At 42.1% G+C, this 23,146-nt stretch overlaps 1 protein-coding gene across 10 annotated transcripts in view; it reads right to left on the bottom strand.

The window, feature by feature from the left end:
• BCL2L13 (BCL2 like 13) overlaps window positions 1-23,146 on the bottom strand; it is a 105,527-nt gene that overhangs the window by 56,754 nt on the left and 25,627 nt on the right. For 8 of the 10 annotated variants that reach the window (XM_065583294.1, XM_005288018.4, XM_065583280.1 and 5 more), the window contains 2 exons: window positions 15,468-15,624; window positions 12,883-12,952 (listed from right to left, as the gene is read on the bottom strand). In XM_065583294.1, coding sequence (XP_065439366.1) covers window positions 12,883-12,952; window positions 15,468-15,624 — 227 coding nt within the window. Of the gene's footprint in view, window positions 1-134; window positions 11,231-12,882; window positions 12,953-14,877; window positions 15,053-15,467; window positions 15,625-23,146 lie in introns of those variants that run through there. The other 2 variants (XR_010598288.1, XM_065583304.1) reach the window with 2 other exon arrangements.

Below are 23,146 nucleotides of genomic sequence, written 5' to 3'. Positions count from 1 at the left end.
CCTATCTGTGTGGCCCCTGCTGCCGCACATTAAGATTTCCCTAGCACGCACTGATTTTTTTTTTTTTTTAAACGAGTTATGGCTTTATTCCCTCAGGTACTTTGGGCACACCTATGGGGCCGAAATAATTTTAATTTTTAAACCTCAAACATGGCATATGCTTAGCCCTCAGTGAAGAGCACTTAAAGCTGGAAGGGGAAAAAGACTAGTTAGGAAATGAAGACTGATGGGTTGGATCACAGAAACCCCCTTGGGAACTGCCAACTGATGTGTTGAGACTACTTCTGCCCCTGCTTTCTTGCCAGCTTGGGACTTCAGTGCCCTGCCTGGTTTGAGCCAGACATGCTAGCCTGCAGCAAACCCAGGCCCAGGTCTGAACAACATCCCCCCAAACTACAGGCTTAACTGAAAGCAGCTTAAGAAGTGTTCCTGTTTCCAACACTCAGATACCCAAGTCCCAATGGGGTCCAAACCCCAAATAAATCCGTTTCACCCTGTATAAAGCTTATACAGGATAAACTCAAATTGTTCACCCTCTATAACACTGATAGAGATATGCACAGCTGTTCCCCCCTCTTCACCCCCCCCCCCCCCGGTATTAATACATACTCTGGGTTAATTAATAAGTAAAAAGTGATTTTATGAAATACAAAAAGTAGAATTTAAGTGGTTCCAAGTAGTAACAGACCGAACAAAGTAAATTACCAAACAAAATAAAATAAAACATGCAAGTCTATGCCTAATACAGTAAGAAAACGGAATACAGATGAAATCTCACCATCAGAGATGTTCCAATAAGCTTCTTTTACAGACTAGCCTTCTAGTCTGGGTCCAGCAAACACTCACATCCCTGTGGTTACTGTACTTTGTTCCAGTTTCCTTCAGGTATCCTTTTGGGGGTGGAGAGGCTCTCTCTTGAGCCAGCTGAAGACCAAATGGAAGGGTCTCCCAGGGGCTTAAATAAATAGACTCTCTCTTGTGGGTGGAGACCCTCTCCTCTCTCCTATGCCAAGTCCGGCTCCAAGATGGAGTTTTGGAGTCACATGGGCAAGTCACATGTCCATGCATGACTCAGTTTTTATAGGCAGCAGCCATTGCCCACATGCTATCTTGAATGTCTCCAGGAAGGCTTCTTATGTGGATTGGAGTCTTCCAAGATTCACTGTTCGTTAAGTGTTTCTTGATGGGCACTTAATTTGCACATTCCTTTCTCAAGAAGCTGACCAAATGCTTTACTGAGGCTACTTAAAATCAAGCAAGTACACAGCCAATATTCATAACTTCGAATACAAAAATGACATGCCTACAAATAGTATGAATATATTCAGTAGATCATAACCTTTGCAGAGATAGGTTACATGGCATATGTAGCATAAAACATATTCCAGTTATGTCATATATACATTCATAAGTATATTTGCATTAACCACAATCCGACAAAGCATTATGGGGTACAACGTTACAAAGACACTAGAATGAATAATCGCATACTGCACATGACAGTGTCTTTCCTCCCTTGCCTGTTAAGCAGGCTTGAGGAGTGAGACACCAAATTCAGGTCTTGATCTTCAGTTGCATGCACAGTAGCATACAAGGTTTGATTCTGCTCCCACTGACATCAATGGGTGCTCTGTCATTGACTTCAGGGGAGGCAGGATCAGGCTGCAACAGTGCTACCACAAGGTTTGATTAAAGAACCTACAACATCCCCATCCTGATTAAATCAGCTACCTTTCTATATTTATTATGTGCAAAAAGGATGCATGACTATAAATGTCAGAGTTGAGATTTTACCTACACAAAAATAAAAAAAATAATTAAGCATTAAGTGGCATAAACTACCGTGGCTCTTTCCACCACTGTACATAAGCATTAACATGGCCCTTCATTACATGATTACCCAGATTATATGCAGCAATACTAAAGGCTATGTGCATTATAGTGCACAGAGAAAGTGTGCTATTTAGAACTAAGTAGAACTTGTCCGAAAATGAGAGTGGGGAGAGTAGGGAAAACTTCATAAAAATTATTGAACAAAAAAAATGTTTTTTGATCAGGAAAACTGTCATCCACAACTTTCTGACTAGCTGTAACAATGGGATAATTCTCCACTTAGTTACACCACTGCAATTCCACTAAGGCTAGGTCTATACTACCTGCCTGAATCGGCGGGTAGAAATCGACCTCTCGGGGATCGATTTATCGCGTCACAATCGATCCCCGAATCGGCGCTCTTACTCCACCAGCGGAGGTGGTAGTAAGAGCCGCCGACGGGAAGCCGCAGAAGTCGATTTTGCCGCCGTCCTCACAACGGGGTAAGTCGGCTGCGATACGCCGAATTCAGCTACGCTATTCACGTAGCTGAATTTGCGTATCTTAAATCGACTCCCCCCTGTAGTGTAGATGTACCCCCAGTAAGCAAGGCTACACCAGTGTAACCAAGAAGAAAATTTAGCAGAAACAGTACACAACTCAATCAGGTTTTGAAGGGGCAGTGTAGGAAAAATAGGGTAGCTCCTTTATTTGTGTAATATTTCACAGTAGTCATATTACATGCAACCTTTAGCAAACTCATTCTTAATGTCCTATCTTCTAGCTTCATGATTATGTGAACCTCCTTTTCTTACAAACTGCCAGCCCATTTACCTGCTTAGTTGACTCAATTATCCTTACGTAACTGGTATCCTCCAACCCAATTCACAAAACCGGGATTCTACCGCAAAATTATTTGGACTGGTATATTTAAGGAATTACATTTTTTGTAATTATGTATTTTGGAGGTATAGATAAAAATAAAGTATCTAGCTCACAGATTTCAAATATGGCTACTAAAGCTGGATTTCTAAATATATATCTATCTATAGATAGATAGATAGATATAGGATGATTAGATCTTCTTAAAGAAACTATAATTTACTCTTTGAAATAAGGCTGCTCCTAAAAAAAGTTTAAGGACATTTAAACAGCACAGGAGAAGCCTTAAGGCTCCTACATGTTACTTTCATATCATAGACTCTGAAGAGAAAGCATTTTTGACTACTGCAATTCCCTTACCAACCCTCCCCTAACCGGCCCTCCAAACAATTTCCAAAACCCAATGTGGCCCTCAGGCCAAAAAGTTTGTCCGCCCCTGGTCTAGAGTCACTAGGCAGCTCTGCCATATCGGAAACATTCTACAGAGTTTTCCATTGAAAATAACAAATGCAGCTATCTTTAGTATTGTCTCCTTTCCGCTCATGTTTGCATGGTGCATAAGTTCTGTGAAAAACTGTACTGTTTAAATATGGCACATGTTCCTGATTCTATACCAGACTGATCAAGTGCACGCGCATACTTATTTCTCAGTCAACTAATCTGATCACTGCAGACCAAAACCAATAGAGAGATTCTGTGCTGGGCCTCACAGAAGGCGCAGTCAAGGGTGGAAGTGTATGCAAAGGTTGCTTTGAGTCATCATGCTACCTGGATTCTGGGCCATCTAGGATTCCGTATGGCTCTTGGTGTAAATTAGCTCTATCCAAGTTGATTATAGGCTGTGTCACTTCCCACTCCTGTCTCTAGGCCGGGAGCTGAACGTGGAGCAGCACCGGGCCAAGAGAATTCTTCCCCAGCCAGCTGCAGCACCTCTATATCCCTTATATGCCGCCATATCAACCAACATACAGGGTCCAGGACAGGGACCAGAATCAGAACCTTATTTTAGATCATGTAGAGAAGCTGAACTATCTGTGTTGGGATCTGGGAGCCATTCCTAGCTCTTTCACTGACTTTGGGTATCACTTAACTTCCTTGTGTTTCAGTTTCCCCATCTGTAAAATGGGGAAACTTACTTCACATGGGCATTGAAAAGTGCTTTGAGATCCAAGGCATTCAAAGTATTTTGTATTAATTTTATATTCAAGATATCTCTGACTGTTAAACCAGTATCAAATCATGGTGGAAACTGGTTTACTTCTGACACTGGGTTCCTCATCATGCCTGTGTTGCTGAAGAGCATCATGCCATTTTTCATCTGGCAGAAGGCGGCTCAAACGAGTTTGAATGTGAAGGTTTTTTTCCAGTACTAATCACAGGCTATCTGTGGCAAGAAAAGCATTGCACTGCATAAACTGCCAGATGCTATGCTGAGCAAAATGAAGTATTTTTTTTTTATTTAAAAAAAAAAAAAGCTACACCCATCTTTCCAGCTTCCGTTTTATTTTTTCTAAGCCAGATAAAAACAAACCCAGATAAAACATGTGCCTAAGCATTCCACTTGCAGGAAGATGAATGCATTTGTGTTTAACCTTTAGATGACTGTTTTCTGCTGCACCTCCTGTGCATCTTTGGTTCCTTAATATGCCATGTAATCCTTTGGAACAGATGTGTTAAGCAGCACGTAAGGGGAGTGAAAGTTTTTTGTTCAGATGCTTGCTTTTAGTCAAGCAAGGGCTTATTTCAATTCAGCATCCCTATTCAGTATTTTACTAAAAAGCTAAATGACTCCTCTGCAAGCAATGGCATTCCTTGGCAAAAGCAAACTTGACAAGGTACTTAAGTGCAATTTAAGATCCAATGTTATTTCATGCGTGGGTGATGAAAATTTTGAAGAACTATTCTCTTTAGAAAAAGCTGATATCAAATCTGCTGTCTTCCCTCAGATTTTTATTATTGGGGACATTTTGCATGGAAACAGCATCAGTCCCTCCTTATGAATTTATCTGCTCCTACTGTTGGCTTTCCCTCCTGAAATGACATCGCTCTGTTTGCGACAACAACTTCAGGTTGCAGAAGTGAACATGAGGAGCAGATAATCTCCCAAGGGAAACCGTCCCTATTTCTATAAAAAGTGTCCCTTGTAATAAAGATGCAAGAGTAGACAGACATCTGACATAAAAGCAGATTTATTTCTCAATGAAAAGCTTTTCAAACTTTTTTCCCCTAAATTGTTTGGAGCTCTGAGAATATAGAATAGGAATTCTATAACAAGACAAGCAACCAAAGTATTCTTACCAGTCTAGCCTCATACTTTGTAGTAGTCAAATCTAATTGGTAGGTCAAGACCTCAACTTATAACTATAGATTTTTCTAATTTATCTTAGCAGCTTCTTCTCCAAAGGGGGAAACAGATAAGAACTGGGGAAGACTTACGCTGCTATAAAAAGACATGAGAGTTGTTCTCTCTTATCCTAACTGTTGTTTTTCTACAAAATGCTGTCCAGAAAAGAGAGAGGAATTTAAGAGGAAATGAAACCAATAAATTCGTACTCCATCTATTCAAAAAACAAGTATTAGAGGAACTGCTACACATTCCTGGAGGATAAGGATGCCCCACAGAATGATGTAGGCATATTCTGTATTTATACTATAAACTTTCCATTCTGGTTTGCTGAAACAGTATCTTGTGGACTAAAAATTTTTCACTGGAAATAAAATCTGACAGCTCTGGATGGTTAATTCTAGCCGGTCTTATGGAATATCTGTCCTAATGAGGCTGGTCCGCCAAAAAAGATGCAAGCATCTAAGACTTATTTTGGTTGAGATTCTCAATCAAAAGCTAGTTTAGGACCAGAAACTCCATTAGCTGGAAGGAGTTGCACGGGCTTGCAGGTTAGTTAAAAGGCTGAATAACCAGACCCAAAGGTGGAAGATCTACTTGGCCTAGACAGTCTAAGGCTGCAAAATCTCAGTTCTAGTAAGTTATATGGGTAGCAGACTACCAAATTCTTAAGAAAATTTGTTAAGCATTTCAGTGCAGAGGATTTTAGTTATGGAAATAAAATACTCTTATGATTAATTATTTGTTCATGCATTTAGTTCATTGTTAAGGTATTTCTTATGTTTTGGTAATTACTTTTGAAAGCCTAGGACACTATTTTTTACTTTTATACAATTTTGTTATTATACTTGTAAATAAATCTCTTTATTCTTTCCTTACATGGTGGTTGCAGTCAAGGAAGGAGGATAATATAAATCTAAATTGATTATCTCCAAAATAAGCTACTTAATGTGTTAAAGGGGACAAAAAAAAAAATAATAACCTCTCTCTGAAACTGTTATACAAGAAACAAAATGAGAATTAACTTGTAGACAACAATTCTACTTTATATTAAAAACCACTGACAGAAAGTCCAAATTCTATGTTCCCATTGGCTAATTGGTCTATATTCAAGGTTGACATATTGCACATGCTCAGAAGTACTAGGTTTTAAAAAAAAGATGGCTGACAGCACACACAAAATGATGATATCCACCAAGGGTAAATCAATAGTGCCTGTGTAAAATACCTCCTTTAGTTCATCAAATTATTAAATAATTTTGACATTTGTAACTATCATTTGGGCAATATTTTACAGCTCTTCCCCTTAAGCCCAAACACTATATTTACATACATATGCAGACATACATGCTCCACCTATCTCTTCTTATAGCTTGTGATCCTATAAGCTGCCTAGCTGACAGGATTCTGAGACCATTACACGCCACTGTAACCATGCCTCAGTGGGTCACAACTGAGGATGCCAAGATACACCCCAACACTGGTGGCTAATCCCCCACAGGATATACCAAACCAGCAACAAAAGTAAACTTCTGTTTCACCACACGGGCTAGCAAGAGGACACAAAGGCAGTTTCCTCAGGCATTCCAGTTCTTTCCTCAGTACCGGAGTCACAGGCTGCTCACTCAAAGAATTAGCATGGAGACATTCATGTTCCAACAACACAGTCTCCCGACAGGATGACCAAACACAGCCACTTGGTCATCATAGGGCTGTTTAAATTCCCTGACAATTTTTATTCCATCTGAAACCTTCTTAAAGCTATCCACATTAGGTCTCTCTAACGCAAAGTCAGTGGATCCATTTTCAACAGAAAAATTCTGGCTGCTAGGAACTGAAACTCCTTTGGTCAAATCACTTTCACCACACCCCATTTCATTTACAGCAAACTGCTTGGAAAAACTACCATGAAGATTTTTCCTCTTCAGGAATCTTTCACAGAAATTCTGCCCTTACCCTCTTCACCTAGGGCTTGCTCTAAAGGAACATTTTCCTGAGCAACAGACTCTTTCTGGGTTTCACTTAAATCCAGAATCACCTCTGACCCATCAGGAGGATTTTCACACAACCCCCTTTTAAGCAAGCTGATAGACTTACTAGATAAAAGGTTAGAGGCACTCTCTTTCCCTTTGCCACACACAAGCTTAGGAATCATTTCCTCCTTCTTACAAGTTTCCACACTGTTAGTGGGTAACAAAGTCAAACCACCTTCATGCTCTTCTTGTGCCCTAGCTATGATCATAGGCGAGAACTTTCTCCAGTGCTGGTGGGTGCCCACGCCCCCAATGCCCCTTTCCCTGCCCCAACTCCACCCCATCCCCGCCCCTGGCCCCACCCCCATTCCCAAAGTCCTCGCCCTAACTCCACACCCTCCCTGCCCCTATTGGATCCCTTCCCCAAATCCCCGTCCCGGCCCCGCCTCTTCCCCAGAGCACCACGTTCCTGCACCGCGTTCCCCCTCCTCCCCGCCCCGTGAATCAGCTGTTTCGCGGCGCAAGCGCTAGGAGGCAGGGGGGGAGAAGCAGGACGCGTCGGCGCGTTCACAGAGGAGGCGAAGGCGGAGGGGAGTGGGAGCAGTGGAGCGGGGCCGCGGGGAGCTGCCGGTGGCCCCAGAGCACCCACGAAGTCAGCACCTATTGCTATGATATAACCTGGCTAAACAGAGTTGTCATACCTTTACCCAGTAACACACTATCAACAGGCAAAATAGAAGCACCAGAATTGTCTGGGATCTAGTTATGACACCAACTGGATGCGACTTAGTTATAACGTCATTCTCCCTAGCAGACACAAACTTAGGACCATTCCCTTCCTGGGCTTTAGTTAAATCCAGATCCAATTCTGGGACAACTGATAAATTTTCAAGTAGCATAAACTGAGAAGCATAAAAATAAAATAAAATAAATGAATGGAGATATCCTATCTCCTAGAACTGGAAGGGACCTTGAAAGGTCATCGAGTCCAGCCCACTGCCTTCGCTAGCAGGACCAAATACTGATTTTGCCCCAGTTCCCTAAATGGCCCCCTCAAGGATTGAACTCACAACCCTGGGTTTAGCAGGCCAATGCTCAAGCCACTGAGCTATCCCTCCCCACTTTCTGTCTGCTTCACAAAGAACTAGAGGGAAACTTTTCCTCAGCAAGCATGCTGCTATTCAAAACAGACAAACAATGGGAGTTATCCTTTCCTTTGTCCCAGTACCCATGGCTGATTTCAGACATATACTTAGAAAGTGAGACAGTTTCTTTAACAGGCAAGTTGCCACTCCCAACAGATAAACTGCTATTCTCCACATTATACTGGGCTGCTTTAAACAAACCATTTCTACCTTTTTTAGACTTATTTTCACAAACTTTACTTGCCAATAATCCATCACTCATAAAAAAATGTACCTTTTTCCTTCCTCAATTAGGGCTTCAACCTGACCTTCAACTGTAATTTACTCTAGAGAAACCTTTTCCCCATAAACGAGCTCTCTCGTTGCTTCATCCAATTCCAGATTTACTTCTGAGGGCTTGGCCACACTGGCGCTTTACAGCGCTGCAACTTTCTCGCTCAGGGGTGTGAAAAAACACCCCCCATGAGCACAGCAAGTTACAGCACTGTAAAGCGCCAGTGTAAACAGTGCCCCAGCGCTGGGAGCCTGTAAACTAATCCCTTTGTGGAGGTGGAGTACCTGCAGCGCTGCGAGAGAGTTCCCGCGGCAGTGCTTTGAAGTTTTGAGTGTAGCCACGGCCTGAGATATCAGAGATAAACAGCTATTTTTCACCTTCCCCAGGTTTAAGTAACCCTCTCCCTGGCCATAGCAAAACTGGTTCAAGACAAACAACTGCTCAGAGTAATACAACATACCAACATTGTTATAAACTGGACTTTCAAGAGGATACAGTTCCTGCTGTTCTTCTATTGCTTTTTTGATTTGGAGCTCAAGTTTGCCAGTTTCTTGTTGCATCTGGCGAACCCCCTCCTCAGCAGCCAGCCATTCCATATGCCTTGCATGGGCTTTTCTTTCTTTGAGCAGCTTCTTTTTCCATTTTAGCGATCCTTTCACTAGCTTCTCTTTCCAACTGGGCCAAGGCTTGCTTCTCCTGCATTCTAAGTTCTGCCAGTCTTTGTTCATGTTCAAGACACAGGCTCTCTCTCGGGGCTTGAAGTTGGATTGTTTCTGCTGATGCCTTCTGGCTCATCGTCACTGATCTTTAACCTATAAAACTCTCAATATCAAATTTCAAATTTTGAAGAGCACGGGGTTCTGATCCAAAGCTTAATTGACCAGGTTCTGTGCATCCTAAACAGATTATGCCACTGTAACCATTCCTCAGCGGATCACAACTGAGGATGCCAAATTCAGGACCAACTGATGAGAAATAGGGCAGAAACACCTCAAGACTGGTGGCTAACCCCCATAGGACACACCAAACCAGCAACAAAAGTAAACTTCTGTTTCACCACACTGGCTAACAAGACGACATATAGGCAGTTTCCTCAGGCATTCCAGTTCTTGTATCACCACCAAAAACACTGGATTCAGAGATGAGTGGTTCTTTACAACCAGTCTCATCAAATAATAGGTTCTTCTGATCCCAAAGGACCAGCCACACACCAGGTCAATATACAACTTAGATCTTACCCAAAAATCATGCTGATGCCAATCCTTTAGTATCTAAAATCTAATTGTTTATTCATAAAAATAAAGAAAGATGAGAGTTAAAATTGGTTAAAGTAATCAACTACATACAGTAATGGCAAAGTTCTTGGTTCAGGCTTGTAGCAGTGATGGAATGAACTGCTGGATTAAGTCAAATCTCTGGAATACATCCACAGCTTGGATGGGTCATTCAGTCCTTTGTTCAAAGATTCAGTTTGTAGCAAGGTTCCTCCAGAGGTAAGAAGCAGGATTGAAGACAAAATGGAGGTGTTTCTAAATTAAGTTTATAGAATATCAGGATTGGAAGGGACCTCGGGAGATCACCTAGTTCAACCCCCTGCTCAAAGCAGGACCAATTTACCAGGGCCCTTTATAACACTTGCCATGTGGAGGCCATCCCATTGTTCTTACTGTGGAAAATTTCAGCAACAAGATGGAGTTTGGAGTCACATGGGCAAGTCCCATGTCCAGGCATTTCGCCTAATCACAGCAGGAAATTCCATTCAGTGTAGATAGGCATTTCCCATGGTTCATTGTCAGTTAAATGTTCCTTTGATGGGTGACTCAATTTGACTAGTCCCTCTAAGATGTGCTGGCTAACTACCTTGTGGGTATTACCCCAGGAGCAAACATTTGAAATCCAAGTATACAGCCAATACTTAACTTCAAATACAAAAATGATACATGCATACAGATAGCATAATCATAACCTGCAAATCGTAACCTTTTCATAGACACTTCACTTGACAACCTTTGTACAAGATTTGCTGCAAATATAGAACAGTGGTTGCAACAATGATCTATATGGTCATATTTTAAATCAGACAACATCACAGCTTGTGATCCAATAAGCTACCTAGCTGACAGGATTCTGAGACCTACAGTAGATGCAATGTTGCGCTCCTAGTTCATCAGTAGTTTCTGATGCCAAAAATTACTTAACAGTTAGCCATTGGATAAGAGACTTATCACCCAGAATGTCAAAAGAGAAACCTCAACCCATAATCGATTCTGCAGCTGATTTAAGACCCTGCATTTGAAAAAATTATGTTAGTGCAGCTCTTGGGGTTCACGACTTACTCTTCTGCTTTTTCCAGTTACAATACAGAAAAATATAGTGCCTAACTATGGTCTCATCAAAGTATGTGTCTGAGGGTGAGAGGTACAATCTATTTTTAAAAAATGAGAAACATTAACATTTATCTAAGAGTGGCTACTGTTACTGATGGAGCCCTGTTACTGGTCAGAGTCACATGACCATATGAGCTATAAATCTTTAGAGGGCAGCACAAGAAGCAGAACACATATGGAAGGATGACTTACAGGGTATAAAATATGCAAACATGATTTTTTTTATTTTTTTATTTTTATTAAAGGCCACAGGAAAATCTATTGTCCTTTCTGATGAAAATGGATCTCCAACAAGAAACTTATGCCGTAAGTACAAGCATTATAGTCAAAGGTATTACTTCTCCACATCTAGGGTTGATCCGTTTTCAGCAAAAAATTTAAATTTCCATATAAATGATAAAAGCAGAAAATAGCTGTAATACACAAGTACCAGATAGTTAATTTGTTTTTTTAACTAGTTATGTCCTCTAATGACATATATTAGACAGAAAATATATTAATGCAATGTTAATGTTCAGATTTTAAATTGAAGAAGTCAGGAAATTCAGAGTTGAACTTTGTGGGAACTTCAATTCTGGATCCGTGGGCTTACAGAATCGTAGAATATCAGGGTTGGAAGGGACCTCAGGAGGTCATCTAGTCCAACCCCCTGCTCAAAGCAGGACCAACCCCCAGACAAATTTTTGCCCCAGATCCCTAAATGGCCCCCTCAAGGACTGAACTCACAACCCTGGGTTTAGCAAGCCAATGCTCAAACCACTGAGCTATCCCCATGTCTTTTCATTTTGTATTATAATCCCATTAGATCTCAAATTAGGCAGGGCGAAGCAAAATTAGCACCATCAAAAGTATCTCAATGCATCTATCACTTACATAAGTAGGAAGTAGTTTTGCCATTCAACATGTAGCACTCTTTGCTGGGTCAGTGCTGAACCAATGCTCCAGCTAACATCAGGCTGGACCTATGCTCTCTTTTGAATGAGAAAAAAGGACCTGGCAACTTGTGGCCATTAAAAATCTCAGCTTTTGTGTGCATACATACAAGGGTAAAAATAGAGTGTTAGCCTCAGTATAATGGCCATATTCTAAGGTAATTATATTAGGCTACCTAAATTCCATATGAAGTTTCAACTAGAAAAGAAATTAACTTTTGGTCTTGCCCTGTTGCATAGTGTAGCTGTGTACTGTTAATAAGTCACTGCATTTCATCCCAGAGGTTGACGCATTTGTCTTCTAGATGAAGTAATTCCATTTATAGATTTGCATTTCATTTTTGCAGTTTTGGGATCTTCTGAGAAACATCTCTCAAGATAGATGGATCATACAACGTAGTGCAAAGCAGTATGCAGAGGCCTCAGATTATAGAAAAGATGCAGTACTACTGTATCAGCAAAAATCGACTATCACATATTGCACAATGACATAATAAAAAGCCCTCTTGTAGCTCACACACCTACAATAGTGATGCTGAGGCTGCTGCAGGAAGCTTAACTCAATTTTCTGAGCCATTAAAACCTCAATCTTGGGAGCGTGTGGTTCTCTCTACTTTTCTCAGAACTAGATTAACAAGTGAAAAGAATTTAAAAAGCCCACAAAACAACTGAGAAGGGATTGCAGGGAAGTAGAATGGAAACACTCTTCTCAATTTTCACTACAGAACTGCTACAACAGCAAATGCTTCTAGGGAATTTTAAATTTTTAATAATTGGCATCCATGCATCGTTGTCAAGCAACAGCAGCTCTATCTCTTCGTCTTACTACTTAGCAAATGCATTAAAGTGCAGTCCAGCAAAAAAAAAAAAATTGCACATCATAGAACTGGAAGGGACCTCGAGAGGCCATCTAGTCCAGTCCCCGGCACTCGTGGTAGAACTAATTATCATATCTACACACACACCTTTTTGAGGGGAGACGATATTGGACTGCAACTCATTTATTTCTGGTTCTGAGTGCATATTTGAAGTCCATAGGTGTGTATATCCTGCTATCAGAGCATTATAGGGCAAATCCTCCCCATTAGTTTCCAAGTGTTAAGAACTCAAAGTTAAGATAATTCTGTTATTACCTTGCTCCATCCACTGGCATGAGCGTCTGTCTCCTGAGTGCGTTCTCTGTATTCCTGATAAGTCACTGGCCTGCAGGAATTAAACCAACACCAAAGGTTATAAAAGGGAAAAAACAAAGATTAAAGTTCTTCCAGTTCCCGGGTAACTAAGTGTTCACACATCCACTGCATGCAATTACAAAGCATGTCAAAATGAAGCTTAAAATTAAAGTGCCGCTTAAAAATTAACCAGATAGCATTGATATCTCGGTGCTATAATCCAGAGTTATTCCTTCAGTAAAACAAAGCAAATTCATTTTTAGGGAATTAGGTAAAGAAAAACTGATCATCCTGCAAAGGGGGAACTATCCTCTGGCATTAATGGTCCATAAGCTCTCCATTTCCTGCTTACCAGTTACCAATAGGAGCAGGGAAATCAATGGAAGATAAAAGAGCCCCGTCTGTATGAGGCCATCTGAAAGATATAGTGTGTATATTTCTAAAGGAGCACACAGATGGTTAACAAGATCGGACAGTTTGTAGAGCACTGCAACAAAGACAATTTTGTGCTAAGGGTTTAGTATAACTAAGCTGGTCTCTGAGCATACATCATATGCTAGGCAAATGAAAGATCTACAAAACTACTATTTCTGTGCACAGGTAACTCAGATGGGTCACCCAAACACCAGTTAACCTGTAGAGATCTTAGCACAGAAGTCTCATTAGCACTATGTACTGCATCAAGAAAAAATTAAAGTGGAACCAAATCAGTGCTTAGTACTCATTCTTTTTCTAAAAAGTTAGAGAAGTTTCATCATTAGCTGATGTGACAGCCTATGGGCAGTACTATGCCCTTCCATACACAAGACAACTTCATTTCTTGACCCAATAAAAACTGGACATAAGGGAAGTTGTTGCATTTATTAGCTTCTGAAGATGGAGGACATAGTGGCTAGACCACGTTTCAGCTGGGCAGATCAAGGAACAGAGCTGATTGGCTCCACAAACAGTCCTGGTCAGATACTCTAGATGTAACAAGAGACCTTTTCTGTGGAACTGAGGGTAGCATCTTTGAGATTCAGCCTGGTGGATCTTAGCTGGTCTATGAACAAGTGCAAAGAGACCCAATTTGCATACCCAAAAAAGTGTGACAATCCACTCTCCATTAATACCAATTTAATTTATTAAGTCAGCAACTGGACCACTTGATTCACTGCAAGAAGGTGGTCTAGTCAAGGAACTACTTACACATCTCATTACCTCTCAAAAGCCTACATGTAAGTCACTCTCCTCATAAGGGCCCATAGATCCCTCCCCAGTGCTCGTATGAGGTACTATAGGCCCACAATATCAGAACTGAAAAACTTGGCAACTGATACTCTGGGATTTCAGTACCTTGTCATTTAAAAATATCAGGAACAGCTATGCAAGAAGAGTTCTGGGAGAGTAATACTCAAAGAACGGGCAGAGGACACGTGAAAATCTCAATTTCCTCCTACCCCATTAGTGTATACATCTACAAATTGGAAACAGTGGAGCCCAAGCTTTTCCAGTGCTGTCTTCACAGCCATATTTATACAGATAATCTCCCAAACTGGCTCATCAGAGCCCAAGATTTCTATGCACAATTTTTGGACATCAGATGCATTGTCATCCAGTGCAACCAGAATAGGAGAAAGTCAGTTTGGCTCCCCTAAAGCCCAGATTGCTCATACACACTTAAAAAAAAAAAAAAAAAAAAAAAAAAGGCAACCAAAGCAACTCTACTATCTAGCACCAGCACTTTAACCAAGACACTGGGACATCAGTTACATGCCCTATTGGAATTTAAACTGATTCCTAAGACGAAAGGCCAGTTCTTTATTCTCTACAGATAGCCCAACTGCCCACACTCTCTTGAAAGGATACAGTCAATCAACGAGTAAAATAACCCCTTTTCTGTCTCATGTGGGCTCCTTGAGGATCCACCCCACTGCACAATTTTTTTTTTTTAAGTAACAAAAAAAGCTGACTTACATTTAAACACGTTTCTGCGCTACCTGAATGTAACTTCTCTATTATTTCCTACTTGTCCCTCATTTTAAAGGCCAGGAGCGTGACAAGCTGAGAGGTACGTTCCCACAATGAAAATGTGGAAGTAGTTCCATTGGCAGATGTGCAACCAAGACAAGTTTAGCAACATCTGGGATACCTAAAATACAGAGATATCAACAACATTAGCCCCATGGTATTGCAGTTACAGCATCAAGAACCTAACATTAAGATTACATGTTGAGTGGGGATGCTAACCTGGTTTCAGTCCAGTATCTAGGAAATTTATGGTTTGCCAGATATCAACCAGTAGTTTAGAAGTATGTCAAGTGAATCTTGGAGGCTCAATGCTCAGAAGTTAAAAGGGTTTGAAAATTGCCTTAATGTTCAACACAGCAAAGGAGTGTTTGTGCTATTGTTTCTCACTCTCTCAGAGAGAGCGAGAGAGCAAGCGCGGAGGGGGGGGGGGGGGAAGGGGCGGCGGCAAAGGAAGATTGAAAGAAAAAACAATGCAACCATAAGAATTTAAAGGGAAAAGTACCTTCCCACTGAGCAAAACAAAAATGACAACTTACTTGCTAAGCAGTATCTGTAGTGCTTTGTGAAGAGGTTCTTTCAGTTCCTGGGACACTTTCTCTCCAAGATGAGCTAAGCAATCTTCTATTGAACTTTCTGGATTGGCAGGACTGAATACTGGAGAAGTATGGCAATCAAACCCAGTGCTGGTGAAGGCTGAGGACAAAGCAAAAACAAACCCCAAAACACTAAATACAATTGGCCACAAAACTGTTCAGCTACTATGAAGTCACATGAAATTAATTTCACACAGTAAAATGCCTGGCTTCAGAGTAAGAGCATGCTTGTATAACAATTTCAGAAAGACACACCAGGGGCAAATTCAGCCTGAAATAATTAAGTACAAACCCATAGATGTCTCTGGGCCAAACCATCCCCTCTAATTTCTTACTTAGAGCTTTGTGTTAACAGGAAGATCCACACATATATGTGAACTGTAAGCTATATATATTTTGCACAATTACTGAAAACCACCTCCAAGTTACACTTTTTCACAATTATACCCACTGTGAAAGTTACATCCCTATTTATATCACTGCTGAATCTGGCCACAGACATGGCTAGATCTGCAACAATGCCCAAGTGCAATTCTTAAAATAATATTCTGTTTGACTACAATTTTTTCCATCTCTTAATTTCTAATGGGTTATCTAGTCCACCCCTGCCCATGGAGTGCTGTTCCCTACAATAAGTTACCCAGTGACTGGAATTTTAATACCATGATCAATGATAATCATAGACATCATAAATACTGTGTATAGACCAGGTGTCCGAGCTGACCTTCACTGAGATTATGTTTTGATGTTGTACACTCAAAGCTAAAAACACATCAGCTAATAGTCAACAGCATTATTAAACCAATATAACAGGGCATTTTAGTATTCATTACGGATTGGAATTTACCAGAATGTGACACTGAATCTAAAATTGCAAACACAAAAGTCAGGAAATACAAAAGTCAAGGGTCTCATAGCAACCTTAACTTACTCACCTGGCACACACAGTACACAAATCTCTCTAAAATATTCACACACCACTGCAAAGGTAGCTGCAATGATTTATCCAAGAGCAAAATTGGGTCCTTTCTACATAATCTGGGCAAGTTAAGATGATAAAAATTTTAGCTGTTGTATTTCTTGATGTGTTTAAAATTATCAAATAGAAAAAAAATTAAAATAGAAAAAACACAACAGCTATGTAACTTCTTGCTAATAAAAAGGATAACAATCTCAGCTGACTCACAGGGTACTTACATATTTGCATAATCCAAAATATATGTGGGCTAGGGTCTCAATGGTGAACTTCAGTAGCAGCATAAAAGCCACACCTACATCAATATTAAAATACAGAAGGGTGCACTTGAAGGGAGGTGCAAAGCTAGCTATATCCCACCTCTGCACTCCCCTGAATCTCCTGGCTGCTATATGCTGATTTAGTTCCCTGCATAAATTAGAGCAGCCTGAGAGTTGCGCTAACTTATAACAGCTCATAACAGCTGTTATACCATTAACACTTATTACACCAGCTGGAATTGCTGAAGCACAGTACACTGGGGCCAACAGTGTTGATAAACATCAATTAAAAATTAGATATTCTAATTTAAATTGAATACACTTTTGTTTTTAAAAATAAAAAATTCACTCAAAATTAAATCTGTAATTATGACAACCCATAACTCAAATCGGTGAAAGAATTTTGCTCAAGCTTTCTGAAGAAGTGTTTTCCTTTTGGAGACCAAGCACAAAAAATTTAAGGAAAAGAAAAGGAGGAGAATTTGAAAAAGTTATGAGCATGAGAAAAATATTAACAAAACCGTTGCTAGAACATCCATTACCATCTCAACACTATAAAAGGAGAGGTTACTTATCTGGTAGTAACTTGAGTTTTTCTAGATGTTTGTCCTTATGGGATTCCACCATAGGATGTGGTTGTGCCCATGCACTCTTGACCAGAGACGGTAAATAGCAGCATCTATGGCTCTGGACAGAGCCTGGAAGACTCCATCACAGGGGGGATGGAAGGCAGGAGGTGGAGCATCCATAGGGACGAAACATCTTGAAGAACTCAAGATATTGCATAGGTCAGTAACCACTTCTTTGAGTATATGTCCCTATGGGTGTTCCACCAGAATCATAGAAGATTAGGGTTGGGAGAGACCTCAGGAGGTCATCTAGTCCAACCCCTGGCTCAAGGCAGGGCCAACACCAACTAGATCATCCCAGCCAGGGCTTTCTCAAGCCGGGCCTTAAAAACCTCTAAGAATGGAGATTCCACCACCTCGCTAGGTAGCCCATTCCAGTGCTTCACCACCCTCCTAGTGAAATAGTATTTCCTAATATACAACCTATACCTCCCCCACTGCAACATTAGACCACTGCTCCTTGTTCTGTCATCTGCCACCACTGAGAACAGCCGAGCTCCATCCTCTTTGGAACCCCATTTCAGGTAGTTGAAGGCTGCTATCAAATCCCTCCTCATTCTTCTTTTCTGCAGACTAAACAAGTCCAGTTCCCTCAGCCTCCCCTCATAAGTCATGTGCCCCAGCCCCCAATCATTGCCTTCCGTTGGACTCTCTCCAATTTGTCCACATCCTTTCTGTAGTGTGGGGCCCAAAATTGGACGCAATACTCCAGATGTGGCCTCAACAGTGCCAAATAGAGGGGAATAATCACTTCCCTCGATCTGCTGGCAATGCTCCTACTAATGCAGCCCAATAAGCCATTAGCCTTCTTGGCAACAAGGGCACACTGCTGACTCATATCCAGCTTCTCATCCACTGTAATCCCCAGGTCCTTTTCTGCAGAACTGCTGCTTATCCAGTTGGTCCCAAACCTTTAGCGGTTTATAGGATTCTTCCGTCCTAAGTGCAGGACTCTGCACTTGTCCTTGTTGAACCTCATCAGATTTCTTTTGGCCCAATCCTCCAATTTGTCTAGGTCACTCTGGACCCTATCCCTACCCTCCAGGGTATCTACCTCTCCCCCCAGCTTAGTGTCATCTGTGAACCTGCTGAGGGCGCAATCCATCCCATCATCCAGATCATTAATAAAGATGTTGAACAAAACCGGCCCCAGGACCAACCCCTGGGGTACTCCGCTTGATACTGGCTGCCAACTAGACATCGAGCCATTGATCACTACCCATTGAGCCCAACAATCCAGCCAGCTTTCTATCCACCTGATCGTCCATTCATCCAATCCATACTTTTTTAACTTGCTGGCAAGAATACTGTGGGAGACCGTATCAGAAGCTTTGCTAAAGTCAAGATATATCATGTCCACTGCTTTCCCCATATCCACAGAGCCAGTTATCTCATCATAGAAGAAGAGATTCCCAAGCAGCATCTCAACGTGGAGGGAGATGCTGAGGAGGCAAATCAAGGCAATTCACTCTGGACACAGGTAGGATGGCATATTTGGTGAATGTGTAAACAGAGAATCAGGTTGTAGCCCTGCAGATATCTGCTATGGGGAGATCCTTCAGGAGGGCTATAAAAGTAGACTGTCACTCTATGAGGGGGATGTAAACCCACCACTTCACAGTGGGTCAAGATACAACCCAAAACCTACTTTAACAGTCTTTAAGTGGATATTGGCTGTCCCTTATGCCTTTTGGAAAAATAGAGAGTCTGGGGCAGGCCCTAAAGATCTTAGTCCTATCAAGGTAGAAGGTGAGGGCCCTCCCAATGTCTAGTGTGTGAACACTAGTCTCCGTTGTCGAGGAACGGAAAACTGAATAACAAATCTCTTGGTTGACATGAAATTCCAATGAGGTTTTAGGCAGGAAATGAGATGAAGGTACAGCATGACCCTGTCACAGTAGAAAGCAATGTATGGTGGGTCTGCCACAAATGCCCTGAGTTCTTCCATTCTTCTCGCTGAAGTGATGGCAACCAGTTATGAAGTCCGGAGGGAGAGGTGGGAGAGAGATCAGGTAGCCATGAGTTCAAACGGGAAGGAGGGGGGATTCCTCAAGGCACTGAGGACCAGATTAAGGTCCCATGGACAAGAGATGCTCTGGACAGGGGGAAAATAAATTGTATAAACCCTTAAGGAATCTGGCTATGGTGTATGGGCAAAGGCTGAAGCCTCTTCTATAGGCAAGCGGAAGGCAGTAATGGCTTCCAGGCATACTCAAACTGAGCATATTGACACAACTTGTGTCTTTAAGGCCAACAGGTAACATAGGATCCTTGGGAGTGGTGCTTCTGAGGCTTGTAAAGAGCAGTGAAAACACCAGGAATAGAAGCGTTTCCACTTTTGCTGATAAGTCTTACAAGTAGTAAGTTCTTTTATCTAGCAGGAAAATGCCTGAAAATTGGCTGAGAAATTTAATTCTATGCCTGACAACCATTTAGGAGCCAAGACTTCAGGTTCAGAGACTAAAGGTTTGAATGGGTTAGAGCTGGAGCTCTCTGATAGGAGATCCTCCCTGAGGGGAAGGCAGAGACACATTGCCACAGAGAGATGAAGTAGATCTGAGTAACACTGAGAAGCTAGTCTCGGCCACGAGGGCACTATCTGAATAGACCTCGCCCCTTTGTCTCAGTTTTGAGCAAGGTCCTGAGGATTAGAAGAATAGGCAGGTAAGTGTAGAGCAGGACACAGGGCCAAGGTTCTAGCGGGGCATCTCCCAAGGAATTGTGGTCATATCCTCTTTGGAGCAAAAAAGGCAACATTTCATATTGGTTGAAGTTGCAAAGAAGTCTGCCTTCAGGAGGCCCCACGTATGGCAGATACTGTGGAAGTCAGAGCTGTTGAGTTTCCCACTTGTGGTTCTAATGGCAGTTTCTCCTCAAGCTGTCTGCAACTGGGGGCTGAAGTCACGGTAGGCAAGCCGCAGAAATTTCTATATGATGGGAGAGGCACCTGTTCCACAGCCTTAGCGATTCTGCACATAAGGACTGGGCTCTTGCTCCTCCTTGTCAGTTTATGAAGTACATAGCTGCCTGTTGTCCAATATTGCCCTGAAAGTGTCCCTCTATGACATGAAGAAAGTGCTGACATGCACAGCGGACTGCCTTTAGTTCTGGGATGTTGATGTGGTGCAGTCCGTCTTGGCACCCTGTAGGTGCATTCGCCAACCCAAGAGAGGTATCTGTTGTGAGGATTTTTGAACATGGCAGATGTGTACGTAGTTCCCATGCAGACCTTCAGACGGCCTTTCCATTACCTGAGAGGATCCAGTACTCAGTGACTTACGGTAATATGTTTGGAAAGGCTCTCTCTGTTCGGAGCATATGTAGTCTTTAGACATGCCTGAAGACATCTGAAGTGCAGTCTCACATGCGGCATAACAGATGTGGCAGCCAACATGTGGCCCAGGAGGTGTTGGCAGGTCCTGTTTGCAGTTGTTTGTGGGCTGTGCTGTAGAGCAGAGATTAGGCTGGACATAGTGGAGAATCTGTCCTTGGGCAGGTAAGCCTTGCCAGTTAGGAAATCTAGCATGGCCACAATGAAGTCTGTTTTCAGGAATGGTGTAAATGTGGACTTTTTTAGATTGATGCAGAGGCCCAGAAAGGCCTGGGCCATTGCTAACTCAGCCTCTTGGGCAGAGCAGCCCCTAAGGAGCCAGTCATTCAAATATAGAAAGACCGCAAAGCCCCACTGATGCAGGTGGGCCACTACTGCTGAAGGGTCCTTCATAAACACCCTTGGGGCCACGGAGAGCCCAAAGGAAAGGACAAGCTATTGGTAATGTTCCAAGCCTATGGCAAAATGCAGAAATGCTTCTTGGAGGGATGAATAGACACATGAAAGTGAACATCTTGGAAATCAAGGGCAATCAACCAGTCCTCCCAATCCAGGGATCATTATCCTGATGTGTGCAATAGGGGATAGGTGTTCAGGTTCCGAGGTCTAACAATCGGCCTCCAACCACCGCCTCTTTTGGAAGCCAGGAAATATAGGGAATAGAACCCTTTACCAACAAATTCATGGGGAAACAGCTCAATTGTCTTAGGTAATGAGCTCTCAAGCAGGTAGGAAGTGGGATAGGCAGTCTCCAAAGGGATGGCAGATGGCAGAATCGTGCAGCAGAAGATCTAAAGGAAGATGTTGTTTGAGGCCCTCAACCAGGTTATCAAAATGGTCACTTACAAGAAAGTGTATGTTGAGCGGTCATGGAGAATGGTGTTCCCCTTCTCTGAGGGTCTGGATCCCCTTCTAGAGGGCTCCATAGAGCTAGCGTAGATCTAATGTTGTCCTAGGGTCTTTAAAGGAGTGGAGCAAGGAGTCTTTGTGGCCACTGAAGAGCTTGGGCTCTTCAAACGGGAGGTCATCCACAGTATATTGCACCTCCCTCAGGAGACCAGGACACTTGCCACATAACTACTGTGAAGTAGGGTCAGTGACGGGATGGGAGACATACACCATTATCTTGGTCAGAATGTAATCTTTTGCCTGCCTGTTTTTAAGTAGACAGAATAGTGGCAGGTGCCTGCTACAGAGTATATGCTGGTGATAACAGGCCCTCATTGATGGGTAGGGTGATCTTACTCTGGATATTTTACGTATATAATCTTACGCAAAATATCCACTAGGGAACACTGAAACTCCTGGACCTCCGCCAAAGGAATCTGAAGGGATTCAAATGGAAATTTTATTAAGTCGTGGAAGGCCCTAAAGTCATCTGCATAGGAAGGCGGTGGTGGCATTACCACCTCACCACAGGATGACACTAACTTGGCTAAAAGGGTCGACCCTTCTTCAGTCAATGGGTGTCTCTCCTCTTAAGTCTCCTCAGATGCCATGGGAACGTGCAGTACCGGGAAGTGATCTTGTGGTGCTGGTGGTTGCTGCAGTACTAACAGGTGTTCTTGTTGGCCCACTGCAGAAGTGGATAGGAGAAGGGTTGCAAAGGACATTTGTTTCCAGGGAATCTGAAGCGTCTGCTGGAAAGGCCACCTCAGGGTATGTCCCTAGAGAAGCAGGGTGTTAACAGTGCTAAAACAGAGCCCTGTATGGAAACCTTCAAGTGTCATCCCCTAAGTATAATAAGGGGGCTTTGTGCATTAGTACTGGTACCAGAGGCAGTGGATCAGATCCTGTTCTTGTGCATAAAGGTTCAGTCACCAACAGAAGCGGCAGGTTTGTATAATTTTTGGTGGTGCCCATTACAGGTCCAAGTCCTGCAACCCCCCCACCCCCACCCCCCCACCACACACACACGCCTTGTAAGCCGATATATATTTTAAAATAATGGAAAAATGGACTGGAAACATAAGCGTTTAACAGTTTTCCTATATTGCACAATATCACTATCATAAGAAAAAATTATTTAACTGAGAATATCAACTTTATTAATATTCTTTTGAATATGGAAACAACCAGGCACTCTACGATCAATAACCCTCAAAAGCAAATACTTCCCAAAATTAACACAAATGTAGCCCTTGTTTTGTGATGTTCTTTCGGAGGCAACAAATGCTTTTTGTCATTGTTCAGTTCTTGAAATGAAGTCATCCAGGAGACTTGAAATGTCCAATTCAGAGGTAGAGTTCTTATGAATGTGCAGAAATGCCAAGTGATTTAGACGTTCTTAGCCCATTGTCGTTCACAAATAATTTTTCAGTCTGCGCAGGCAACTGAATGATCGCTCAGTGGTGCAGGTTGTAGTTGGAATTGTGTAGAATAATATCAGGAGAATTGTAACTGACATGTCACTCAAGCCTTCGTTT

The sequence above is a fragment of the Chrysemys picta genome, chromosome 1 (assembly GCF_011386835.1).
Source record: "Chrysemys picta bellii isolate R12L10 chromosome 1, ASM1138683v2, whole genome shotgun sequence".
In the NCBI taxonomy this organism is placed as follows: domain Eukaryota; kingdom Metazoa; phylum Chordata; order Testudines; family Emydidae; genus Chrysemys; species Chrysemys picta.
Note: the sequence above shows the minus strand (reverse complement) of the source record. Positions and strands in the feature narration are given on the sequence as shown.